The sequence below is a fragment of the Ptychodera flava genome, chromosome 17 (genome assembly GCF_041260155.1).
Source record: "Ptychodera flava strain L36383 chromosome 17, AS_Pfla_20210202, whole genome shotgun sequence".
Lineage (NCBI taxonomy): Eukaryota > Metazoa > Hemichordata > Enteropneusta > Ptychoderidae > Ptychodera > Ptychodera flava.
This window is the reverse complement of record NC_091944.1, coordinates 12,617,860-12,644,718: the sequence shown is the minus strand read 5'-3', so window position 1 is coordinate 12,644,718 and position 26,859 is coordinate 12,617,860. Positions and strand designations below refer to the sequence as shown.

At 38.1% G+C, this 26,859-nt stretch overlaps 3 protein-coding genes across 3 annotated transcripts; 2 read left to right on the top strand and 1 right to left on the bottom strand.

Annotated features, from left to right (window-relative positions):
* Positions 1–920: 920 nt before the first annotated feature.
* LOC139115465 (beta,beta-carotene 15,15'-dioxygenase-like) lies at positions 921–10,599 on the bottom strand. Its single transcript, XM_070677579.1, has 12 exons — positions 9,967–10,599; positions 8,746–8,924; positions 8,286–8,424; positions 8,010–8,103; positions 7,452–7,566; positions 7,024–7,213; positions 6,384–6,595; positions 5,989–6,140; positions 4,831–4,932; positions 4,305–4,499; positions 3,430–3,577; positions 921–2,871 (listed from the first exon to the last, which is right to left on the bottom strand). Exons 2-12 carry the CDS (start codon positions 8,918–8,920, stop codon positions 2,648–2,650), a joined length of 1,746 nt encoding a protein of 581 aa, XP_070533680.1. The 5' UTR covers positions 8,921–8,924; positions 9,967–10,599; the 3' UTR covers positions 921–2,647.
* Positions 10,600–13,784: 3,185 nt separating this feature from the next.
* LOC139116470 (uncharacterized) lies at positions 13,785–17,637 on the top strand. Its single transcript, XM_070679093.1, has 4 exons — positions 13,785–13,876; positions 15,430–15,775; positions 16,630–16,731; positions 17,177–17,637. The coding sequence occupies exons 1-4, from the start codon at positions 13,869–13,871 to the stop codon at positions 17,318–17,320; spliced, it is 600 nt and encodes a 199-aa protein (XP_070535194.1). The 5' UTR covers positions 13,785–13,868; the 3' UTR covers positions 17,321–17,637.
* Positions 17,638–20,501: 2,864 nt separating this feature from the next.
* On the top strand, positions 20,502–26,641 carry LOC139116469 (uncharacterized). The gene is made up of 4 exons (XM_070679092.1): positions 20,502–20,631; positions 22,234–22,579; positions 25,701–25,802; positions 26,263–26,641. The coding sequence occupies exons 1-4, from the start codon at positions 20,624–20,626 to the stop codon at positions 26,404–26,406; spliced, it is 600 nt and encodes a 199-aa protein (XP_070535193.1). The 5' UTR covers positions 20,502–20,623; the 3' UTR covers positions 26,407–26,641.
* The last annotated feature ends 218 nt before the right edge of the window (positions 26,642–26,859 follow it).

Below are 26,859 nucleotides of genomic sequence, written 5' to 3'. Positions count from 1 at the left end.
GGAAAATACGAGTGACGTAATGACCGTATCACCACGAGTCGAAGACGAGTGGTGACACGGTCATTACGTCACGAGTATTTTCCGAGCTGAATGAAGAAAAATATTAGGGAATAATATACTTATCATATGCACAAGCCAAGAATTCGTTATTTTTTGCAAAATAAAATAAGTTTTCCATGAGGATTCCGCGTTTAAACTTTTGAACTACTTTAGGAATAAATATCAGTACGCCGTGCACAAGTTGTCAATCATTTCCAGTCGTCCGTCGTGTGCGTTCGCGCTCACGTTCGTTCGTGTGTGGAGCAAATGACAGCTCTCGGTCTACACGTAGGCTACCTTCCGCAAAGTTATACTCTATTTCAAAGATAGCATAGTCCTAGAAATTTATCACAGACGAAGATACGCTGTTTTTCGGGAACAAATATCGACTGAATCTCGACGGCGCGAACACTGTAAACGTCACGCCTGACCCTGTTTGCAATGCGTACGGAACCCACGGTATACGCGACCAGCTTCGAGTTCGTTGTTTCCGCAAATTATTCACGTAATTCCTTCGGAATATACAGGCGGTACACTCTTGTGTTTACATTGTTCGGATTAGTAATGTCGTAGTCTGTGAAAATATCGATTTCATTACATGACTTTTGATCGTGGGAGAAACATCGGCCACCATGTTGTTTGTTTACATATTTACGAGCACACCGAAGATCGACAAAAAAAAAGGTCCGACGCACCAAAATTGATGACATAGACGCGGGTTGTCGTGACGTAGAACGACCAGAGAATAAATCCCGTATTTTTTGTTCGGAGACGACAAACTTGGCTTGTGCATGTGCTATAAAGAACCAATAAAGAGTTGTATTTGTGTTCATGTTTGTCAAAAAAGGATGAAGTTTGTTTGTTTATTTGTTGTTGAGTTGTTTACAAGTGTTGTGGCAAAAAATGATACTTTTAAAAGTTTCCAATACAATCCCACATATGAAATTAAGTATACCCTGTGCCATAAGGAGTAAACAAAAGTGACAACCAATCTCTCTTAATTGACTCAAAATATTCGAAGCACATCATGAAACTGGAAAAAGAGACGAATAGGAAGAGGCGAAAACTGTAGCAAGCATTTCCCCACAGTGATGTCACAAGTATATATTATAATCGTCGATGAGAGATATTTTATCGGCATTGAGGCTATGTCGTCGAACTTTTTCAGTATCAGTCTTGTCCTTTTTGTTTATTTCTTTATATAGTGTTTCTTACCAAAGGAAAGACTGTACAGACATCCCTGTTCAGCTAATATATGTGCAAGTATGATATGGGACAAACCATCACATTTTAGGGGTGATCAGAACAAGAAGGGTGCCACGCAGGTTACGATTTTCTCCTTTCGGGAGAAGGCTCATTTATAAAATTGTATTTCTTTATTTCACTCCTCTTATAACTTTCACGACGTCAGCTGCATTTCCTGAACACTTTCACTCGATCTGTGACACATATTTGTAGTGTACCACTCCTCAAAAGGTGAAGTGGATCCTTCCTGTGCGAAGAAGGACGTCATATATCAAGCTGTGTAGAGGAAGTTTTAACATTGAATCAGTCATTTTTCATATCTTCAAGGAGGCTGTAACAAGCAGCACTACATTTTGCAGTTATTTAAATGCATCTGATTGGGTAGTTGTCATTATCAACGGCAACCTAAGGAGTCTAAAACTAGGGGCTATCCTCTGATTGGACGTTTGGAAATAATTGAATAAGAAATATGCGTTTCAGCTAACCAATAGGATAAAAGCTTCCCAGACGCTGTATATTAGTCCCATTGTTTAATCTCCCATACGCCAATCGCAGTGGAGTGACTGTGCGCCGATGAAAGATCGCTAAACGTTGTATCAAACAATAACATACCCACCAGATGTTAAAGGCATACAGTCACCTGTAATCTAAGTATGCCCATATATGGTCAAAGGGGCGTCCTTGATATTCAAAATGCCCATGTGAGGGCGCTGTTTTAAAAAGCGGTCACCCGCTTAAAATCTGTGATTGGTTAGATTTTCTCTTTCCATGGTAACTGTGGCAAAATTGGAACAGGTGACAGTATACCATTAACGTCTGACACTTACAGTAACCCCCTCAATTCATCCAGGTGTCCCACCAAGGCCCCTCAAAGCTTGTTCAAAATCTTTGGATCATAGATACCGTATATGGCAAAATACTTATCAACTTGGATTTACACACGTCGCATCGGAGAATATGAGATCGAGCATAAGACAGGTTCCAGCTTTTCGTAAATTGCAACGATCGATTAAGAGAGGTGATACCGACCATATTCTTTCTGATAATCATTTCAAAGCAAAGATTCTAAAAGTCTCTTTATGCAGAAGGGTGTTAGATGCAAGGTTTCTAACGGCCATTTTGATCGAATGTGAAACTCTCTCCCTCTTATTTTCTCGTGTCATTCATTTCCTTTAAGAATCGCTTGTCATTTAGCTTACGGCCTATGTTTTGATACGTCCACCCTCCGCCATTCATTTTTAATACCAACATTTCCCGTGATTCTGCTGATTATATTGGAGACTTGCTGAGGTCCAGAGGTGAATCTCTACAATCAATGTTTGTGGTCGATATAAAAACGTTTTAAACTGCCACTGTGAAAATTTTACGAGAGATAAACAACGATGTTTCTGCCGAGGGAAATAGCTAGCAACACAACTGGTGACAAGACGGATATCATCCCAAATGCAACTCGTTGAACGACATTTCTGGTCGAGCCAGTAGCTGATTGCCTTATGAATTTGCTGTGCTGACCGAATGGCATCAGCTCGGGGGATACAGCTCGACCGATTTCGGTGAAGGTCTGCGCGTCAAGGACGACAACCATTCCTGCGGCAACGAGAAAGAAATAGAGGATGGGAACAGTTCAGTCGCATGATAGTATTTCACGACTCGTATCAATATTTCAAGTTACAACGGGTAGGCTAAAATGAACAGAGTAAACGAACGGAATGTTAAAAAATGCGGTCCTACAGAACAATGGAAAATTCACTAAAAATAAAATAAATTTACATTATCATTACACCAGAGACATCAAAGGGAGAAAATGACGTAATATAGATGTAAAATATCAACAAGTCGCATTACACCAGTTTTAGTAATGAAAACGTCATATATATGTATCTTACGATTATATTTTTCTATCTACCCATCTATTATCGATTGATCAGTAGATCATAACTACGATCACGTGAGCTAAGTTTATTTTACGTTAACATTTATCGATAAACACATTCAAAGTACAGAAGACCACCGAAACAAAAGACTCTGGTCTTGTTTCAAATCACAGGGTGTTGTGTTTTTGAGAGTTTTCGCCTTGGAAATAAAAAAAAATAACTATGACGCTAATATGTATTTCAGGAAGAAAGGCAGAAATTTGTCTCCCACCTTTCTTCACGTTTGTGTCCAGTACAGTTGAAATGATGACGCCATCATCCTCCGCCGTCGAGTCTGGTCTGGCAACAAAGACTGGTTCGCCGGGTATAAGCCCCTCGAATGGACCCCAGTACAATGTTTCGTTGGTCTGGACATTTAACTTGGAATGTATGAAAATATCAGGGAATTAGAATGTAGAACACCTTTTTTCTGGCGGGAAGATCACATTTAATTAAGTTTTGTGTTCAGTCACACGGAAACATTTCCACAAGAATGAGTGATAAATCCGTAATGATGCATTCATGATTCAAATAGCCCGCTTGTAATGATTATTCTCAACCTTTATATTTGCACGGCAGCCATATTGGAAAATGGCTGCCATGCGGCCGCCATCTTGGATTTTCTGGTGGCCAGCGTTATTTTTTCACTAAGTGATATACCATTGATGGTTCTGCAAAGTTTCATTCTTGTATCATAAAATGAAATATTTTGCCAAAATACCCACTTATCTACTCTACTACTCCCATCTAATGTATCAATTCACAAAATTATCGAACTGCGATGAGTGAGATCAAGATATGCAGAAAACACACTGGTTTCATCTAAACAATTTTTGGATCATCGCTACTTTGATGCCACGAAGTGAGGATAGGGTAGTAGGTCGGTGTCCACAGTGGTTTGTTTAACAGAAGATTTTATTTCACACGGTTGAGATCACCGATCACACAAGAACATAAGAAACCTTAATTTCTTCATGTGAACAATTGCCCAAACGTACCAGCCAAAACGGTTCGGAAAAGAAAAGGCGCAGTGGAAAGAATTAATCAAGAGATCGCAACCAGACGACGCCATATTCGCTTCTAACTTGATGTAAAGAAAACGCATACCTTGATTAGTACATTTGGTATCGGGTCAAAGCCAACCATATATGTGTAATTGTACGGCTTGGTGTTGTATACTTCATAGTTCATGGTTGGAAATTCAACCAGGCTGTATTTAGAATTGGGCAAGAGGTCAATTCTGTCTAATAGAGTCCAGTCTGACATGTCCACTAAAAATCTCTCAACTCTGGTGACAAAATTCTGTAATTGTAGCATGAAAGAAAAACAGAGTATTTTTTTTATAAATCATATCAGTTTAGCATAAAATCGCGACAACATGCCAAAACACACAAAAATGCACGATTTTATGATTTTGAGTGATGATTGCTATCAATGTTTTCATAGCTTATCGATTACTTTCTATCCTCGTGTTTGAACTGGCTGACAGGTTATCCAAATAGATGAAGAAGCGGTGACATGTAACGCGAGAGAGAGAGAGAGAGAGAGAGAGAGAGAGAGAGCTACAGACAGACAGACAGAGGAGGAAGAGGTGGTTCAAGTTGATTTCCCTTACAACATAATATTGACTTACTGGAGTGGTCAGCAGTTTATCCAAGTGCATATGTTCATAAATATCTCCCCGGTAAGTCAACATATCCAGATACATTATACCGTTTTCTTCGTAGGAATTCAGCTGTAAAACGAAAATAACCTCGTTTAATTTGACAACACATCGAGTAGACCCATTTCTGTACTGTAAAGGTAAAAAACTCAACTTGTCTTAGCGTTTATTTTGATTTCAACACATTAATTTTCTTGTAAGGTTCTTTGACAACTTTTTAAAACAAGAAAATCTTTTCACAAATATAAACGAAAGTGTTCGTACATCAAGTCGTGTACTTGATTTCCTTGTTCCTTACTCCCTTGTGAAAAGACGTGAAAGTCCTTCTTTCAGGTCATTGGTAGTTCGTTGACCGACTGATTTAATTCCCCGGTAAGGTGAACACCGTGGCTCATTAGGCACTGTTTACGGACTAACAATAGTGCGTGGTCAAGTAATCAAATGTTGAAGTATGAATTTAAGGGAGAGGAGACCATTGATAAAAACACAATTTTTAGAATGCCCCAGATAGTATCGAAAGGACACATCAATATCTTGATTTTTGTGCTGGTCACTATGCATGAACCGGAATAACTATTCATTGCAGCGATATTGTTAGACTTAGTTCAAGTCGGTATTTGGAATTTGGCAGCCAAGGCCTGGTTTCCTTGCGATTAATTGAATGCGTTACCTTTGAGTCTGCGTAGTAGTGAGTTAATTTCTGCCGAATTCCAGGAGAAACTCCCCTGTAAAGTGTTCACCCCACTCATGGCGTTCACCGCACTCGCGCGTTTCACACGAAAACAGAACACAAGTTATCGCATTCAACCCATGGACTCAAACATTCACAAATCACAGACTTGAACCAAGTCTACGTAATTGTGTATTCGCTGACCCGTTTTTGCTTCCTGATACTAACTAGTATGTTTTGCGCTTAAGTATGCCATATATCATGCAGAATCCATTAAATATTTCGAAAAAATACTTTCTTGTGTGGGTACATCCAAGAAGGACACCAGTAATACTGTAGCGGTCAGGTAATTTCAGATATAGGGCTTACCGATCGACAGGAATCTCATCTGTACATTGTTTACCGTTGAGGGCAGCATACATTGTGAACGTACATGAACTTCAAAACTCAAAACTGACCTGGTGTGTGATGAAGAGGCCGTCTTCAGTCGTGAATTCGCCCACAACTTCGTTTGTTCTTCTGCTAACGACAACAAAACGTGTCGGGACGTCCTCGGAATACTTCATAATCGTGCTGTAGAGAGGCACCTCAGGCCCATCTCGATCATTGACTGAAAAAATAGCAGGACATTTGCAGTGAGTCTGTTTGTTTGGCACACTACAATTCAGTACACAAATTAGAATGTCCATATCATATCATGGGCTTTCATTTCTCTTGATGTGTTTTTTCATGTTGGAGCTAAAAAGTATGTAGACAAACGTCAAACTCTGGCCAGTTTTTTCAAAAGTCTTTTGAAAACCGAAATATTTTGCCGTGCAAAGTAAAAATATAAGAGAACCAACTTTCGACCTACCTCTAAATAAACTGCATTTATCGTAGAGGAAGGTGCTCATCGGTAGTACAAAGTGGTTTTCTGTCATACAGAACGAATGTAAGTATGAACCGCGTGTTGTCATCAGAGGATAAGTCGAGTCGAAATAGCAATGGTTCAGATTAAAAGGCCCCGCTTCTTGGAATGATGCGATCCGAACTCTTGTTTCGTTGACGATTTTATATATCACACGTCTGCAGACAGAAAGTAAATCTTAGCACGGTCAGTCAAATATTGATCTTGATAATGAAGCAGACGAAGGAATTATCCTAGCATTATGAACTTCATAGTTCCTGTGCAGTTAATAACGACACACAATTACAGTGAGGAGAAGCTATAAATCGAAAATCTGACATCTGAAAAGATGAAATATTTACAAAGTGCTCCCTTGCCAAACAGAACGGAAAACAAACAATGCCTTCCTCTTTGTCATCAAATCTTGAAAACGATTCTTCTCGATGCTATCAATAGTTACAATATTTTGAATGTACACAGCCCGTCTTAGATTTAGTAGACTGCATACTGTATGAAAACTGGTTTCAAACAAAACATTTTTGTAACTACAATGTCACTTCTTGGTATGTACGGAGATAGGTGAGTTCGATAATACTAACACACGTACATGACATTGACATTGTCAAAATCGCTGATGTCATACATAGAAACTGAACTGTACAAAGTAACTCCGTCTTCATCCACGTGCTCATGCGCAGGATTATTGACAGGAACCATCGAATGTGAGAAACCAAAGTTGACGTCTTTAAAAGGAAAGATACCTTTACTTTCGAGGGTGTGCAAGTCAAACCAGTACCCTGTAATTAAATAAAGACACGTTTTTAAAGCTGCATCTACATGTGTCAGACAGTAAATATTACGATCTGTTTGTTTGTTTGTTTGTTTGTTAGTTAATTGCACTTTTTCCACTTGCCAATCCCATCTCTGTTACTGCCTGTCCCTTTGCGCATGTCAGTCTGTGTGTCTTTCGGTCCGTCACTGCGGACATTTTGATGGTTCAGGGAATAGCATATGCTATCATAGACAGCTACCTACCTGAAGGGTTATCCGTCACGGCTGCTACTTTGTCGCCAATTTTCCAGAATGCGACGTTCGGATTGAGGACGGGGTAATCTTGTAATGGCGACCACTTCTTGTACTGGTCTTGATCCTTGAAAACGAAAAGAGCAACATCTATTTTTTTAATCGATCTGTCCTCGGGTTTCACTAGAAGCGTACATCGCTAGAGCAAAAGCGCCCGCTCTCCCACTCAAGCACATACGATCCTTCCTCTCTTATACTAACGTCGTCACTAAAATAGGCTTCAAATGTCAAGTAGGATCACATAATTTCACGTGAGAGGGAGTAATAAATTCTATTGGCCTTTGTATGTCTCGTGACCAATGCTACTGGCGACAATTGAATTCTAGTCTGGACTAGTATAGTATATTTGTCAGCGATGCAAGTTTACATTATACACAAAGCTTTGTGTTCGTAGTGCCCGAAATCTTTGACTGGCTGTATACGTTTGGGGGAAGAACAAGAGAACAGGCTTACTTTCTCGATCTGTGAACCAAAGCAGAAAATTTTCGAATTTGCACCTTGATTACTTACAATTTCAGAGTAAGCGGTCATCCAGGCGACTTTGGATTTATCCATATCTCTTTCGTAATAATCCCATATTTTAAAAGGTCTAGTGCGGTAAAACCTGTAAAGAGACGGGTAGTAAATTATGTCCTCAGATACAATAGTACACGCACTCTCTGCAAGTCAGCCCGTCAGTCAGATATTCAGTCTGGTCGATCAAAATACATTTAAGCATATCTCCACCATATTTTCTCACTTTAACATATACTACTACCCATGTACAATAACTCCACTCACGCTTACCTGTGTGAGTAATCGACACGTCCCTTGTTGAAGTCAAATGAGGTGACGGAGCCAATGCAATCAAAGATGTGAAGTATTTTACTCCCAGGGTCACTACTGTTATTTCCGAACGAACCACAACTCTGGTGCAGAAAATACCCTGCAAAGCAAAGTGACAAGAGCATGGAGTATGTACGCTACGGAATGTAGTTATATTAAAGAGAAATATACAAGGTAAGGTCTTTGGTAATTTCTACTGAGATCAACACTGTTCATAGTGGCGCTTCTTGCGCCCTCCAGCGATGCGACGGATCCTCCATTTTCCAGTTTCCGTTTGTTCAACCGAATGCAGCAAATGAATGGTTAACGATCAGACAGGCATGTGGAAATTCACCGAAATACCTTTTCAAATCTGTCGGTAAAGATGCTAATTCTACTGTATTTACAGTCTTTATATGAAAAAAAATTAAAATGCTCTCACCATTTAACCATTTTGGAATGGAACCCTTGGTTTTGAGCTGAACGCCAGCATGTTCCTTTTTCGTTGTACCGTAGAAAGTTTCGTAAACATTGTCGGGAACTTTCCAACTGAATGCCGCAGACATCAAATATGCATGAACGACAACGATGCAAACTGGTGCTGTTAAACACTGCATAGTGCTGGAATGTCAACAGTCAAAGAAACAGAAGATAATAAGTGATGCTTTGACGAATAACGGATCGATCTTCCGGTCTAGGATAGAGCCTAATTATTTACACTGTCGATTAAATCAAATAGAGACACATGTCTTCTTTTTTGGATATCGATCTTGGTTGATTAGTGATCCTGGACCGTTATTACAAAGGGAAAAAATAATGGCACGCAGTGGAGCTGATAGTTTGCCATTTTAGTAATATTTCAGGAATTTCCCGGTACCGTGTGACCAAACACTTTCCGCCAAAAGAAAGACCATGTGTCAAGGTTCAAAATTTGAAATAAAACAAATGCTAAAATTGACCTTTGAACCTGACTCGCTACCTTATGGGTCAGTCTTAAAACAAGATTTTCGAAAAATGACAGTTTTCACCATATGCATTGCGATTATCAACCTGACTACAAGGATATTTAGCGGTAAATATAGACAAGAACAATGTCAGAAATACACTTTAGACCAGCAAATCAACAACATTGATAAGACCTTTGAAGTGTATTGTCGCTAAATTTCGCCACTTGTCAATCACTTTACCTACAGATAAAAAGACAGTCGTATTAACGGTCAATCACAGACAAATAGAGAGACAGTCCTCTATTTGTCTGTGGTTCAATGGAACACCGATACTGGTCGCCCTCCTCTTGAATGGTGAAACATAAATCAGATTTGATCGATTTTAATAATTGCACACATGCGTAAAACGCATATGTCGATTTCATAAACAATTGAAAACAACGAACTGTGCTCCGAATCCGAACACTACTGCATCACACATACTCTGAAAATTTCTATAAAAGGTCTAACATCTTTTTCGTACTTTTCCTTTATACTTATTTTGACGGGACAAACTGGGTGCATTTGCTGCCGCTTTGAAGATACTAGAAGGCATGCTTGTACGTGTGGCAGCATTTTTGAGCTGGTAGACATAATCCATACAATTCGATCACCCCTGAACCAGAAACGACGCCTCCGTGTGCGTTCATATAAACGAGCGCAGGAGTTAAACTCACCTCTATAAATGAAGAAGATCCTTTTCATAATCCCTCTGACTTTTTAGAAGATACTGAAAAGAACTGATTTTCCTCTGAAAGCCAGATGAGGTACACCATCTACCAGTCTGAATGCCGGTAGATTTCTATATTTTCCGATGACAGTTGCATTAACCACTGACTAAACATCAGAGGCCAACTTAAAAATAACATATAGATCTGTTAACAGCGACAATGGAAGTAAAGTCTCTCTCTTTCTCGAAATAACTTAAAACAGGATGCTCTTACCGTTTTGATAAACAGAGTCTTCCTCGGCCTCTGGGATAATTTCCTTTTGAAGTTGGCACAAGCATACAGGATATACAGCTTACAACGATTGCAGTGCCTCTGACTACAAAATTAAATCAATATTTCATAATTGTTCTTGATTAGCCGCCATATTAAAATGTAAAATATGCAAATTATGCGTTCTGTTTGAGCTTGTCCCTCCTTCATTAATTCAATGATCGATAATTGTCACCGCTTCGCAAGGCGGCTGCTTCCGTCATAGTAAGGGATGTTCCATTTTACATGGGGTTTTCAGTTAGTACTTCCGCTATGCTTTCAAAGTTTGATATATTGATGTGGGCAGAAATTGAGTATATTGTCAAAATTTTATTGTATTTTCTTATTTTCCATACACGTTGATGTTTATTGCAAAGGAAGTAGAACACTATTTCAGGATTTTTCGATTCGGAATATATGTTTCCCCGTGACCAAACCACCCTGCAGGACCAAACGATGAATCCCTGAATGAAGTATATTTACAGCGAATCCATCAGCGACCAAAAGAAGGATTGATATGGAAAATTCTACCGCTCGTTACTATCTTGCGCAACAATTCACAGCAATTAATGGCTGTGTAAAAAAACAATGTGGCAACAATATATATTCAGAAGAATTATTTCCCTCGTTCTCGACACACTGGTTGTAAAGGAATACCAGCAAAAGATCGCTTTTACCCATACTCTGTATTATCGGACGAAGTAATAAGCTTCGTGTCACCAGTATACTGTACTCACAGGTCATTCCGAGTCGCTCCCGCCGCTTTTGCTTTGCTATCGAGCTGACTTGAACGCCGTGTTGTGAAATTAGAAGTATTATCATCACCAACAGATGGCAATTGCAAAGTGAAGGAGTTTTGTGAACTTACTGAAATGTGTTGGATAATTATGTTTAAGTCAAGGATAGAATAAGAATAGAACAAAAGTGACAGGTGAAGCTTTATAAGATTAACACGTTTAGCATAACTCACGGTGATTGTGAATTCGAATCGAAGAATTGAATTTCTCTGTTCAGGATGATACAAAACACCTTTACGTAGCATCAGTAACCTGACAAAGCTATTGGTGCGAACGGTGTTTTGCTACATACAGGCAAGTTCTTAAAGGTTTAAAAAAGACAATAAAAATAATTTCACATGCCAACGATTTGAGCTGAAATGTGTCCCGTTCGTTTGGGAAAATCTGTCTCACACCTACTTTTATCTCGAATGAGACCGGAGTTTCCTGACTTGTTACGGAAATTCCATTTCTAAGCATTTGTTTGTGGGAAAGTATTATTTAACTGGGTAACAAGTGGTCAAATAACAATCATCACCCCCATTAGTGACAGAGTGTAAAATCTCTCACGTGACATATATTAACATAAAATTTCTTCCACATCCTCCCGATGTCTTTTTGACGGAGCGTTTCGCGTCGGGTGTCACATATAAAGTCTGGTAGAAGTATTCCTTAATACAATACAATGTAAACTCCAGTTTTTCGCTATACGCTAACAGTTTTTTCAGTTGACATGATACTCTCTCTCTTAAACGAAATCTGTAAACGTCCTTTTCTTTATGATCATTTAAGGTTCAACGGAGAATAAAGGAGTTTCCCCATTATATTCCCTCAATAACAGATCTTGAAGAAATCTGAATTACTTGTGTGTTGTGTGATTTCGACAACACTTCGATCCGAAAACGAAAAAAATGACAGTTAAAATTGGACGAGGATACGCCTCCCCACCCCCACTCGTGTTTGATTTTATCAGTGCCTATAAATGGAAACCAAAAGGAAGATATGAACACCGATTTTAATGGTTTGCTGCAGGGATCTGCATAGAAGCTTTTCGAGCTTTTAACAAAATAAATAAACTCATCGCAGTACACTTTATTTCCGAACACTGTAATTTATGAAACCGCAACAGGATAATAATTTAAAATTGGATTTTCTTTCGTTCACCAATCTCTTCATTGTACTCAAACACAAAGGTACTTTTATCTATTGGATATGGTATCTAGGATTCAATTTATTGCCAATACTCAATCAAATTAAAAGAAACTAACTTTTAAATGTGCAGGTCACCGGTATTGAAGGTTCGTAAAGATTATCGCTTTTCATAATGCACTGTTATATTCAGGCACAGTAATTAGTTTAGATATTCAATTCAGTGATATGCAGTTCGGTTTTGGGAGTAATTTAAAGAAAAGCCACTCGATAGATTCTGTGGCTTTCACCCTTTAAAAAGCACACATATTGATCACGGTAGGCATTTTCTGTGCCTACATATAACGATAGTCGAGCATCTTAAAGCCGTGTCTATTGATACAAATACTTTCCCACTGTCCTTTCGCGTTTAAGGAAGTATGCGCCTCGAAAGTGAAAGACTGAAACATTTGCTCAAACTTCGCTTAAGGAATCTTTAAAACCACTCCCGTTCAAAATCACCGTACAAATTTTGGTTCTAGAATAATAAATTACCCAAGATTTACTGATATTTAAAATTTTCCAATGACCGCGTTCCCTCTGTTAACTATATTGAGAAAAATAAATTTTCGAATTTCGAAAAAAACTAAGTCGGTGAAAAGTTTTCTTACACCAAGAGCTTTAAAATGAACCGTCACACGTGGTATATGAGAATAGAATTGTAAAGGTTTGAAGAGTAATAGGACCGTTGCAATAAACGTGGTATGACACAAAAATGTAGATAAAGTAGAGTGGTTTCAATCGGGTTCGAACTCACAACGTACGATACCCAGTCACCTAGCGGAGAAGCCAAAGACAAAACCGCTCGGCCAAATCCCCAATCTCAAAAAGATTGGTTCAATAACAAAACTAAGTTGTTACATTTTTCTGTCTACGACCCCTCCACACGCTGTGGAGTTCGTGAAGCACCCACGCTCGTACGCTCGCTATCACACATCACACACAAACTTTATCGAAGCGAAGCAATGAATACATCGCTTAAACTGCGGGAAAGACTGCCTCGGGGACAATTCTGTCCACCAGCAGAGCTATCAACCCAGGTAAAGATGCATTTTCGACACACGTCATGCAACACAATCTTTACATAGTGTTCATCATGTACACGCGGTAATCATGTTCATCGAATATGGGTGTTTGGTCTTAAGTACATTATATTCGCATGTGTACACATATAAACATTGAAACTAAGGAAATACTCGGATCACACAATTCTGCTTCTCAAAGACTTTGTTTCGTCAGATAGCAGTATGGCCACACACAAAGTTACGCTTTATGTTTCGGTAGGACATAATGGTCGATAACAATAAACTTTTCAGAGACGTGCATACCCGCAAGTAAAATCCAAACTTTCGCGGTTACAAAGTTCTAGAAATTCATTCTGCGCGGATATTGGTCTATTCATGGAGGTTCAATCACTGATGATTCCAATTAATCAAAATTCAACATTATAATTATTTCGATTAATTTGGATCCTATACACCGCATGGTTCTATGTTTTGATGGTTGGTAATTACAATTACCTTTCAAGACTATAAAGACGAGAAATCATTGCAACAGGACACACTCTGATCGGAGGTTTAAATTTATAGAGACTGGCCCAGAAGACAGAGGCAAACCATAGAGAAGCTGCAGTACATGTACAGGTAGGGAGATTTCCGACGCTTGTCTCGTTGTATTAGACACAGGGGATTATAAAATATAATATGCAAATGTACGTCCTAAATCATAGAAAGTGCGTTATATTTGTTGATGTTTTACTTTCAGCGGACTCTCTATTTTACTTTTCTGAAACAGGATACATCTTATTCATCATAATAGCGCAACGTGAAGACATACTAGGTGAAAAAAACATTGTGTTTCAGCATTATTTTCCGATTTCATAATCATTTTTGAGGAAGTTTGAACCCTTGAACATGCTGAAAAACATGTGCCCCCAACGAAGCTGTTCGTACTAAACGGTGTAATTGGTGCGCAGTTTTTCATTTGGCGGGCGAATTTAAAAAATAATCAGCAGGCGGAAGAAAAAGATAATATTTACAGAGGGCGACGAAGAAATTTCATTTTTTACAGTTGGCGGGGAGAAAATGTCTGGCTGTGTGAACCTGAAAATAGGTAGTTAGAGGGGAATGCCGTGGTTGATAGAACTTCAGGGAAGATTAATCTCATAACTTATAGGGAGCAATATCCAAAGGTTGAAATGATGTTTTCTCTTGCAGTTTTGCGTTGATGTTGGTTGCAACACGCACGCAAGTCCGGGAGATAGATAATAATTCCGCAATGAGGGAATATGTACATCTGGTGGGCAATGGGGAATTCCAGTGGTTGGCAGAGAGCAGTGGGGAGCTTTAACTATAGTGGGGATTCGGGATCGGGCAGACCGTCGATACTGGAGGGCAGTGGGCAACATAATTCAATGAGCTGGAGGGCATATTTTCCGTATATGTCAGTGGGAGGGCACCTACGAAAAGCTCTTTTTTCCCCTCCAAATTTTAGGTCTAGGTCAAAAATACGTGAAATCATATATATCAGCCTTCGAAATATGTATGCTGATGATTTTATAAACTTGACGAAATTTACCTATTCATTATTTCGTTATTGTTGGATAATATGGGGATACTTAGGGGATAAATCGTTTCAGAAACAAGTCTGTCACATTAATTACTCCCTCTCAAAATGACCCAAAATACCTGCGCATGACTCGACTTTCAGTATGTTACGCTGGTAAATATTCCATGCACAACACTGAGCATGAGATGCATTTTTCCATCTGACATTTTGAGGTCTTTAAAGATGTAACTATAAAACAAAAACACGGGTCCATACCTTTTATGTCAATTGAACTTAAAAGAAGAGCGTAATTTCAGGGAACCGCAGACGCCGGTTTTGACTGTTAGAAATGATTCGGGTCTTCTTCACCGGCACAATGTTAATGGTCAATTTTAAATTATATTACGGGGAAGCAAACGGCTACTTAACTGACAATGAAGAATGTGATGATTTGCGTAGTGTAATCAGGTAATCTTGATTGGTTACAAAAGCGAATATGAACCTGGGAAGTCTGTATAAAACTTCGGTATGTGTTGATTCTTGACATTTTTTAAAAAGGCACCCACTTGTAAGTATTCAAGACAGTTTTAAAGCCATCGAAATGACACTTCAAAGTAGTCTGTAAATGAAAAACATTTTTTTCTCACAGAATTGGTTTCGCTAATCGGAAGATGAAGTTTACCGTTGCGTTAATGGCAGTTTTGCTGGCAGTTGGCAGTGCTGTCAATAGACGATCAGGCGGAAGTGGAAGCACAGACGATGGATCATGCGTTTTCGTTTCAAGCGAAGTCTATGGGAATTTCGCGTTAGCTAACAGGCTGGTTGCATTTGGAATTCCATGTGACGATGAATTAACTGATATACGGTCACAATTGGAAGGAGTCTCTCCATCCCATTCCACTCAAATCTACCAGGCACGCGCACTGAACGAACGTATCGCTCTGATTTTCACCATTGACAGTAGCCAGTATGACACAATATCGCCCGATAGCTTCGTGAGTATATATTTGATTCAAAACATTTATTTGACATTTGCTGATAGTTTTTTTAAGGTAGAACTCGCCTCGGGAATAGAATTTCGAGCTTTAAAATTTTATCAATTATCTTCTGACCTACCACTTGTAGAGGTTCATTTCTAAGCTCTTGACAAAAGAAAAGTTTTCACCGTCTTAGTTTTTCGAAATATATGCATTTCATTTATCATTGATTGCTGTTTCATATTCGTACGATCGTCACCAAATACTTAAATACTCTGAAAGTCACTAAGAGCAACTGCTTGTTAAAGTTTAATTAAATTAGAACCTAATATGCCGAAGACCCGAAGCTATCTGTAGCCCAGTTTTTGCGAAGTATTCAGAGCAACTTACAATAGCGAGTGTGTATGTGCGATTGCTTCATGAATCCTACAGCGTGTGTAGGGGTCGCTTTCAGAAAAATTACAATAACTCAGCTCGGATCATGATAAACGATCATGATATCGAAAATTAAAATTCCTCTTTTTTCAAAATGTAACAAATTTATTGCCAAACAAAATATTATTTCGATATATAGTATTTCGAGAACGTAATGTGCATCCAGAAGTCAAATTGTTTTGGAATCTTGATATCGGGAGAAAAGATAACTCAGGAAACAGGATGATTTGCATTCATTTACACTTCTTTCTCACCAAACTTACGACTGCTTGACAAGCTAAAAGGTGAACCTAACCAATATTCTTATCTCGGGTTTGCATATTATTACGAAAATGGAATGTATCTCAGCAAAAAGTTAATACGCTGTGTTACGTACAACGCCACCTTAGGGATTTGGTTTAGCCTTTCTTAGCAGTGTTTTCCACTTGACAATTCAGGGCGACAAGATCTTAGATGCTGACGACCTCGATGGCTGCCGAAACTGTACAATATACTATTACAAAGATTTAAAAGCGATGAAAAAACTCTGTTCTGACATGGTAAGTCGAAATACTGTACCAAAGACGTTTGTTTTTGACGGGATATTGATATGAGAAAATTATGCATGCTCCTTTCATTAGATGTGATAGATTTCAATGTAATCTCACAATTAGGACCGAGAAGACAATTTTAGATTCAATTTTTGATTCAAGCACTAGTCCCTTTAATTTTCCAATGCAGTGGTTGATATTTTGAAATTGAAACTCGACCAAAGTCGAAAAAAAAAATCGTTTTAGTTGCCAACGAAAGCATTACCGTACTGCAATTGAGTATAGCGACGTTATTGGCCCAAAACGGTCACTCTAAAAGTGTACAAACATGATATATATTGCCCAGAAAGGGTTTATCTCTCCTTTTCCATATATAATCGCAATAAAAATGTCCTCATTGCCGATATTACACTAGGAGCCTTTCATAATTGTGTATCTGTTTTGAAATACTCAGAATTGCCCGCCAAAGCTTGATGGTGTATACTGGAACTCACCAATGCCTGTTTCGTACACTGGACTGGCTATTTTCTGTTATATCACCAAGGATGGGTATAACTTTTACTGCAAGGATTTCACGCCAGCTGAACTGGACAATTAACTCTCACTGAAGATGGATAACCATAGACTTTCGATGGACACGACGAGAAAAGTCATCGACCGATTCAAGGATTCACTCTGAATCTCATTTTCCGCGAATTCATCTAGCCAGACATTTAAATAGATCTTGGCTGCTTAATTTGTTCTCAAAGAATGGATCACTGCAAACATTTAACGCACGTCTTGCACATCAGTGAGCGTTTATAGTTGCTTAATTAATTTACAAACAGTAGAATAAAATGTTAATGGAATAACAGTTTTTATCTTGATTTAGATTTTTTTCGGGCTGGGGGATAACTTTAGCTTGTATACCCTATCGTCATCACACATTTTTGAGATATTTGCACGGGCACATCGTCCTGGTCTGTTCTTAAAAATACTATAGGGTTATTCACAAAATACGGCCCTGTATGGACGAGGGCTCAGTGAGTGACGTATTGGACGAGCCGAAGGCGAGTCCAATAAGTCACTCACTGAGCCCGAGTCCATACAGGGCCGTATTTTGTGTATAACCCTATTATTATACACCTCCCTCCATTAATCGTCCGTATAAACTAATTCTATGATAAATTTTGAGGGATGCGGCACACGCGATATGAGTGGAACGCGCACGATCGTTGAAATAAAATTGCTACAAACGCCAAACAGGCGCGTCGCGCGTCTCCCGTATTCGGGACTCCGCGTACTATACAAAATACGGAAAGTTATTGGACGGTCAAACTCCCATAGGTTACGGCAGTAGGTGTATAATAATTACCAATATCTTACTTGATTCCTTGGAAATTTAGTGATAATGTTACCTGGAATCAAAGTCAAGACTACAATGGCAGTATTAATGAGATTCTATTACATAATCCTTTTATTTCGAGAAGATGAACGTCCAGGAACATCATGACTGGGACCTTGCTACCAGGCAATCCTTTGCCCCCGCCCATATGTTCGTTGTGAAAACAAGGGTTTTCATCTGCTTACTCAAGGTGTGGTTTCAATATGAATTCAATAAACAGGAATCAACGATGATTAATAAAATTAAATTGAACATTTTAAACTGATGAAATTTCAGTAGTTGTATATTTGTATATTCTATCACAGTCCCTCCAGTGTGTGGAGGGACTTTGATCCTATACAACATCTACTTATACTGCAAAACCACATGGGGACAAGGTGCTGTCAGTTATATTAATAATATTTAATATTTCTATCATTATTGTATACTTACAAAAGTACCCTACAGCACTCGAATCCTGAATGACGATTAGCATTCAGCCCAAATTCACGTACTTAAAGTACAGAACCTATTATTAATATATTATTATTATGAATATTAATGATAAAAAATCAATAGTTCTGTCATTATTGTATACTTGACAGGCCTTGAAGAAATGTGAATAACTTCAGGTGTGTTGTGTGATTTGGACAACACTTCGATCCGAATACGAAAAAAGTTGTCAGTTTAAACTGGATGAGGACACGCTTTCTTCCCACCTCCACTCGTGTTCGATCAGTGACTATAAATGGAAACCGAAATGAAGATATGAACACTGATTTTAATGTTTTGCTGCAGAGATCTGCATCATAGATTTTCGAGCCTTTCACAAAATCAACTCATCGCAGTACACTTTCTTCCGAACACTGTAATGTATGAAACCACAACAGGAAAATAATTTAAAATTGGATTTTCTTTCGTTCACCAATCTATACATTGTAGTCGAATACAAAAGAACTTTTAATCTATTGAATATAACATCTATGATTCAATTTATTGCCAATACTCAATTAAATTGACAGAAACTAACTTTTAAATATGTAGGTCACCGGTATTGAAGATTCGTAACGATTATCGCTTATCATGATACACTGTTATATTCAGGCATTGTAAGTGGTTTAGATATTCAATTCAGTGACATGCAGTTCGGTTTTGGGAGTAATTTAAAGAAAAGCCACTCAATAGATTCTGTGGCTTTCACTCTTTAAAAAGCACACATATTGATCACGGTAGGCATTTTTCTGTGCCTACATAAGATAGTCGAGCATCTCAAATCCGTGTCTATTTATATAAATGTTTTCCCTCTGTCCTTTCGCGTTTAAGGAAGTATGCGCCTCGAAAGTGAAAGACTGAAACATTTGCTCAAACTTTGCTAAAGGAATCTTTAAAACCACTCCCGTTCAAAATCAAGAATAAAAGTCAGGGGTCACCGTACAAATTTTGGTACTAGAATAACAAATTACCCAAGATTTACCGATATTTAAAATTTAAAATGACCGCCATCCCGGTGTTATCGCTATTGAGAAAAATACATTTTCGAATTTCGTAAAACTAAGGCGGTGAAAAGTTTTCTTTTACCAAGAGGTTCAATGAACCGTCACACGTGGTATATCAGAAGAGAACTGTAAAAGTTTGAGGGTCCGAATATCTCTCCCCGAGGCGCATTCTACCTTAATTTAGAAGGACCTTTGCAATAAATGTTGCATGAACACGATTGGCAGTAATTTGGGATAATTGGATTTTCATAATCTTTAAATTTCTCAAAAGTTTTAGGTACCAGATAGTTTAATGTTGCAATAATACAAATTTCTTATAAAAACAAGTGTGTAATGTAAAAAGGAAAGCAGACGAGATCACATTTGTAGATTAAATCAATATTACTTTACCATCCACCATCCAATTATCCCAAAATAGTTCCAATCGTGTTCATGACAAAACATGCAGATGAAGGGGCATTATATTCGCATGTGTACACATATAAACATTGAAACTAAGAAAATACTCGGATCACACAAATCTGTTTCTCAAAGACTTTGTTTCGTCAGATAGCAGTATGGCCACACACAAAGTAAATTACGCTTTATGTTTCGGTAGGACATAATGGTCGATAACAATGAACTTTTCAGAGACGTGCATACCCGCACGTAAAACCCAAACTTTCGCGGTTACAAAGTTCTAGAAATTCATTCTGAATATTAAAATTGTTGCCCATTCGCATATTGTGCGTCAGGTATAGAAGAAATAAAAAAACACCACTTACTGCCAAACCTTTGTTGGGACTTGGCGCGGGTATTGGTCTATTCATGGAGGTTCAATCACTGATAATTCCAATTAATCAAAATTCAACATTATAATTATTTCGATTAATTTGGATCCTATACACCGTATGGTTCTATGTCTTGATGGTTGGTAATTACAATTACCTTTCAAGACTATAAAGACGAGATATCATTGCAACAGGACACACTCTGATCGGAGGTTTAAATTTATAGAGACTGGCCCTGAAGACAGAGACAAACCATAGTGAAGCTGCAGTACATGTACAGGTAGGGAGATTTCCCACGCTTGTCTCGTTTTATTAGACACAGCGGATTATAAAATGTAACATGCAAAATGTACGTCCTGAATCATAGAAAGTGCGTTATATTTGTTGATGTTTTACTTTCAGCGGACTCTCTATTTTACTTTTCTGAAACAGGATAGTATACGTTTTCTTCATCATAATAGCGCAACATGAAGATATACTAGGTGAAAAGACGTTGTGTTTCAGCATTATTTTCCAATTTCATAATCATTTTTGAGGAAGTTTGAACCCTTGAACATGCTGAAAAACATGTGCCCCCAACGAAAATGTTCATAATAAACGGTGTAATAGGTGCGCAGTTTTTCAGCGGGCGGGCGAATTTAAAAACTAATCAGCAGGCGGAAGAAAAAGTTAATATTTACAGAGGGCGACGAAGAAATTTCAGTTTTTACAGTTGGCGGGGAGAAATGTCTGGCCGTGTGAACCTAAAAATAGGTAGGGGGAGGGGAATGCCGTGGTTGATAGAACTTCAGGGAAGATTAAGCCCATAACTTATAGGGAGCAATGTCCAAAGGTTGAAATGATGTTTTCTCTTACACAGTTTTGCGTTGATGTTGGTTGCCACACACACGCAAGTCTGGGAGATAGATAATAATTCCGCAATGGGGGAATATGTCCATCTAGTTCGCAACGGGGAATTTCAGTGGTTGGCAGAGGGCAGTGGGGAGCTTCAACTATAGTGGGGATTGGTGATCGGGCAGACCGTCGATACTGGAGGGCAGTGGGCATCATAATTCAGTGGGCCGGAGGGCATATTTTCCGCATATGTCAGTGGGAGGGCACTTGCGAATAGCTCTTGTTTCCCCTCAAAATTTTAGGTCAAGGTCAAAAATACGTAAAATCATATATATCAGCCTTCGAAATATGTATTCTGATGATTTTATAAACTTCACGAAATTTACCAGTTGACGGCACATATTCATTATTTTGTTATTGTTGGATAATAAAAGACGATACCTAGTCACTTAAAGGGATAAATCGTTTCCGAAATCAGTCTGTCACATTAATTACTCCCTCTCAAAATGACCCAAAATACCTGCGTGCGCATGACTCGACTTTTAGTATACATTTACATTGGTACATATTCCATGCACAACACTGAGCATAAGATGCATTTTTCCAGCTGACATTTTGAGGTCTTTAAAAATAAAGATGTAACTATAAAACAAAAACAAGGGTCCATACCCTTTTCAGTCAATTATTGAACTTAAAAGAAGAGCATAATTTCAAGGAACCGCAGACGCCGGTTTTGACTATAATAAATGATTCGGGTCTTCTTCATCGGCACAATGTTAATGGTCAATTTTAAATTATATTACGGGGAAGCAAACGGCTACTTAATTGACAATGAAAAATGTGAAGATTTGTTTAGTGTAATCAGGTAATCTTGATTAGTTAGCAAAGCCAATATGAACCTGGGAAGTCTGAATAAAAGTTCGGTATGTGTTGATTCTTGACATTTTAAAAAAACCACACCCACTTGTAAGTGTTCAAAAGAGTATAAAGCCATCGACGTGACATTTCAAAGCAGTCTGTAAATGAAAAACATTCTTGTTTCTCTCAGAATTGGTTTCGCTAATAGGAAGATGAAGTTTACAGTTGCGTTAATGGCAGTTTTGCTGGCTGTTGGCAGTGCTGTCAATAGACGATCAGGCGGAAGTGGAAGCACAGACGATGGATCATGCGTTTTCGTTTCAGCCGATATCTATGGAAATCTTGCGCTATCTAACAGGCTGGTTGTATTTGGAATTCCATGTGACGAGGAATTAACTGACATACAGTCACAATTGGAAGGAGTCTCTCCATCCTATTCCTCTAAAATCTACCAGACACGCGTACTGAACGAACGTATCGGTCTGATTTTCACCATTGACAGCAGCCAGTATGACACAATATCGCCGGATAGCTTCGTGAGTATATATTTGATTTTAAAAAAATGATATGACATTTGCCGATTTTTTTTTAAGTTAGAACGCGCCTCGGGAATAGAAATTCAAACTTTCAAATTTTATCAATTCTCTTCTGACCTATCACTTATGGAGCTTCATTTCTAAGCTCTTGACAAAAGAAAAGTTTTCACCGTCTTTGTTTTTCGAAAATCAAACATTTGAATTTCCCCATAGGGTTAACACAGGGATGGCGGCCGTTTTGAATTTCAAAATCTCGGGAAATCATAGGTAATTTGTCTCCGTAGTACCAGAATTTACACGGTGATCCCTGATTTTTATTCTTGCTTTGGTAAGAGAATTGTTGAAAGTTTAATTGATGAATGTTTGAGCAAAGTTTAAGTCTTTCACTTAATGTGTAACATATTTTCATGCTACCAGTCAGTACATCTCAGAACACATGACGCGTGTTTGTTTGTCACCATCTGGTGTAACTAGCACTGGAAAATGGAAGATGACCAGTTTCTCACTTCAAAGTGGATGATGATGCAAAGCTGAAGAAAATCGTCATTTCTTTACAATTCTTTGCTCGAGGAAACAATGAGCAGTCAACAAACGTGGTGAGAAAAATTGTCGCTCCAATCTTAAAATTTCATACACTATATCGTAAAAGTTTGAATTTACGCGGGTCACGCTGCCATAAGGCAAATTAAAGTTTTCAAAGATATGCGGAGATAATTAAGCCTGAAGCATTGCCAGTTTCTTTTGCGTAGTTTTTAGTCCCCACGGACACCGTTCGGGGGGGGGGGGGACTTATCGGTTTGGTCACGTCCGTGCTTCCGTCCGTGCGTCCGTCCGTTCATGCAGATATCTCAGATATGCCTGGAGCGATTTCATTCAAACTTGGTACAAGGATTATTACCTATGTCATACATGCATATGCACCTCAATTTGTTTTGTGATCCGATCAAATATGGCCGCTTGACGGCCATTTTGTTTCCTGTATTTGATGTCGGTGCGTATGTTCACGCAAATTTCTCAGTGATGCTAGGTGCGATTCCATTCAAACTTGGTACATGGATTACTCCATATGTTATACATATGCACATTGATTTTTGTTTTGATCCGGTCTAAAATGACTGCGTGGCGGCCATTTTGTTTCCTATATTTGACGACTGTGCGTCCGTTCACGTAAATTTCTCAGTGATGCCGGGCATGATTGCATTGAAAGTTGGTACATATATTTACCTCTATATCATATATATGCACGCCAATTTTCGTAATGATCTGATCAAAAATGGCTGTGTGACGGCCGTTTTCTTTCCTGTATTTGATATCCATCCACAGGGTTGCCAGGATTCATCCACAGGGGTTCAAGGATGGTATTAATATTAATGCTATGTCCATGCATAGGGCTCATGAATGCAGATATCTCAGATATGCCTGTGCCAATTCTTTTTAAGCTTGGTACAAGGATACTACACTATGGCATACATATGCAGGTCCATTTATATTGGTGTGGCATGCATAATTAGTGCTAATTTGCATAATTCATGATTAGAGCGCTGTTTCTGGTACGACTGTGCCAAATTTGATGAAACTTTGTGCAGATGTTTTTCACAGAGTTCAAATATCACATAATGACATATGTCAGTATTGCATCAATTAATTGCTAATTTGCATATTTGATGATTTTTTTTAATTGGGTGATGTCTAGAAATACTGCAACAGATTTAATGAAACAAATGGTACAAATCTTCAGCACACAGTCCTGCAATAGCATACAAAGACACTTAGCAGTATCATGGTAATTAATTGCTAATTTGCATATTTCATTACTTTTCCTAATTAGTGGGCCATCTCCAGATATACTGCTTTAAATTTTATGAAACATGGTGCAAATGTTGATGTCAGTATTGTAATACTAAGTGAACACATTAAGGAGTATCATTTCAATTAATTGCTAATTTACATATTTTCAGTAGTCTGATGGCGTGCAAAGAATATGTAGCAGTTTCTTGTCAATTAGGCATATTAGGCTGATTAATCAAGAAATAGTTCAACAACTTTTATGAAACTTGGTGCAGATGTTGAGCTCACATTGCTTTAATAGTGAATAAAGACGTTTATCTGTGTCATGTTACTAAAGTTGTAATTTGCATATGAAGTGAACGTTCTTGATTAGAGTGATATTTCAGGATATGCTGTATCAAATTTAATGAAACATGGTACAGATGTGGACCTTTGAGTATGGTAATACTGCATGAAGTCTTGAAGAAGTATCATGTCAATTGATTGCTAGTTTGCATATTTGATGAACTTTCATAATTAGTATGAAATGTCTATAAATGTTGCATCAAATTTGGTTCAACGTGATATGGATGTAAATCTTTCAGTAGTGTAATGACGTGCAATGTTATGTAACAGTATCATGGTACATATGTTAAGCTCACAGTACCATAATACTCTGTAAATTAAGAAGCATCAAGTCAATTAATTGCTAATTTGCAAATGTGATGAATTTTCATAATAAGTGTAATATGTGTAGACGCGCTGAATCAAATTAATGAAACGCGGTATGTATGTTTTTCCTCCAATAGTGTAATGGCCTGTAAAGATATGTAGCAGTATCATATCATATCAATTAACTGCTGATTTGCGTACATTATTAATTTTCGTAATTAAGGCTGGTATACCGAGAAATGGTTCATAAAATTTCGTGTAACTTGGTGCAGGCGTTTCGCTCTCATTACTTTATCAGTGAATAATGACATTTATCAGTGCCATGTTGATAAATTTCAATTAGCGCTATTAATGAACTTTCCTGATTTTGATATATAGTATTTCGAGAACATAATGTGCATCAAGAAGTCAAATTGTTTTGGAATCTTGATATCGGGAGAAAAGATAACTCAGGAAACAGGATGATTTGCATTCATTTACACTTCTTCTTCTTCACCAAACTTACGACTGCTTGACAAGCTAAAAGGTGAACCTAACCAATATTCTTATCTCGGGTTTGCATATTATTACGAAAATGGAATGTATCGAGTCAGCAAAATGTTAATACGCTGTGTTACGTACAACGCCACCTTAGGGATTTGGTTTAGCCTTTCTTAGCAGTGTTTTCCACTTGACAATTCAGGGCGACAAGATCTTAGATGCTGACGACCTCGATGGCTGCCGAAACTGTACAATATACTATTACAAAGATTTAAAAGCGATGAAAAAACTCTGTTCTGACATGGTAAGTCCAAATACTGTACCAAAGACGTTTGTTTTTGTTTGTCATATTTTGACGGGATATTGATATGAGAAAATTATGCATGCTCCTTTCATTAGATGTGATAGATTTCAATGTAATCTCACAATTAGGACCGAGAAGACAATTTTTAGATTCAATTTTTGATTCCAGCACTAGCCCCTCTAATTCTCCAATGCAGTGGTTGATATTTTGAAATTGAAACTCGACCAAAATCGGAAAAAAAATCGTTTTAGTTGCGAACGAAAGCATTACCGTACTGCAATTGAGTATAGCGACTTTATTGACCCAAAACGGTCACTCTAAAAGTGTACAAACATGATATATCTTGCCCAGAAAGGGTTTATCTCTCCTTTTCCATATATAATCGCAATAAAAATGTCCTCATTGCCGATATTACACCAGAAGCCTTTCATAATTGTGCATCTGCTTTTAAATACTGCAGGATTGCCCACCAAAGCTTGATGGCATATACTGGAACTCACCATTGCCCGTATCGTACACTGGACTGGTTGGTTTCTGCCATTCCAACGCCAATAAGGATACCTTTTACTGCAAGGATTTTACGCCACCATTACTGAACAATTAACACTCACTGAAGATTGTTAACCATGGACTTTCGATGGACACGACAAGAAAAGTCATCGACCGATGCAAGAATTCACTCTGAATCTCGTTTTCCGCGTCTTCATCTAACCAGACATTTAAATAGATACATACATACTCTTAGCTGCTTATTTTGTTCTCAAAGAATGGATCACTGCAAACATTTAACGCATGTCTTGCACATCAGTGAGCGTTTATAGTTGCTTAACCAATTTACAAACAGTAGAATAAAATATTAATGGAATAACAGTTTTTATCTTGATTTAGATTTCTTTCGGGCTGGGGGATAACTTCAGCTTGTATACCCTATCGTCATCACACATTTTTGTGATACTTGCACGCACACATCGTCCTGGTCTGTTCCTAAAAATACTTACCAATAATTTACTTGATTCTTTTGAAATGAAGTGATAATGTTACCGGGAATCAAAGTCAA

Coding starts and splice junctions, on each gene's coding strand:
- LOC139115465 (XM_070677579.1), bottom strand. CDS start 8,920: ATGCAGTGTTTAACAGCACCAGTTTGCATCGTTGTCGTTCATGCATAT. Junction 8,104..8,285: donor CGTGTCGATTACTCACACAG/GTAAGCGTGAGT, acceptor GTCTCTTTACAG/GTTTTACCGCACTAGACCTT. Junction 6,596..7,023: donor TTTGACAATGTCAATGTCAT/GTACGTGTGTTA, acceptor TTCTGTCTGCAG/ACGTGTGATATATAAAATCG.
- LOC139116470 (XM_070679093.1), top strand. Junction 15,776..16,629: donor CAATATCGCCCGATAGCTTC/GTGAGTATATAT, acceptor TTGACAATTCAG/GGCGACAAGATCTTAGATGC. Junction 16,732..17,176: donor AAAAACTCTGTTCTGACATG/GTAAGTCGAAAT, acceptor TGAAATACTCAG/AATTGCCCGCCAAAGCTTGA.
- LOC139116469 (XM_070679092.1), top strand. Junction 22,580..25,700: donor CAATATCGCCGGATAGCTTC/GTGAGTATATAT, acceptor TTGACAATTCAG/GGCGACAAGATCTTAGATGC. Junction 25,803..26,262: donor AAAAACTCTGTTCTGACATG/GTAAGTCCAAAT, acceptor TAAATACTGCAG/GATTGCCCACCAAAGCTTGA.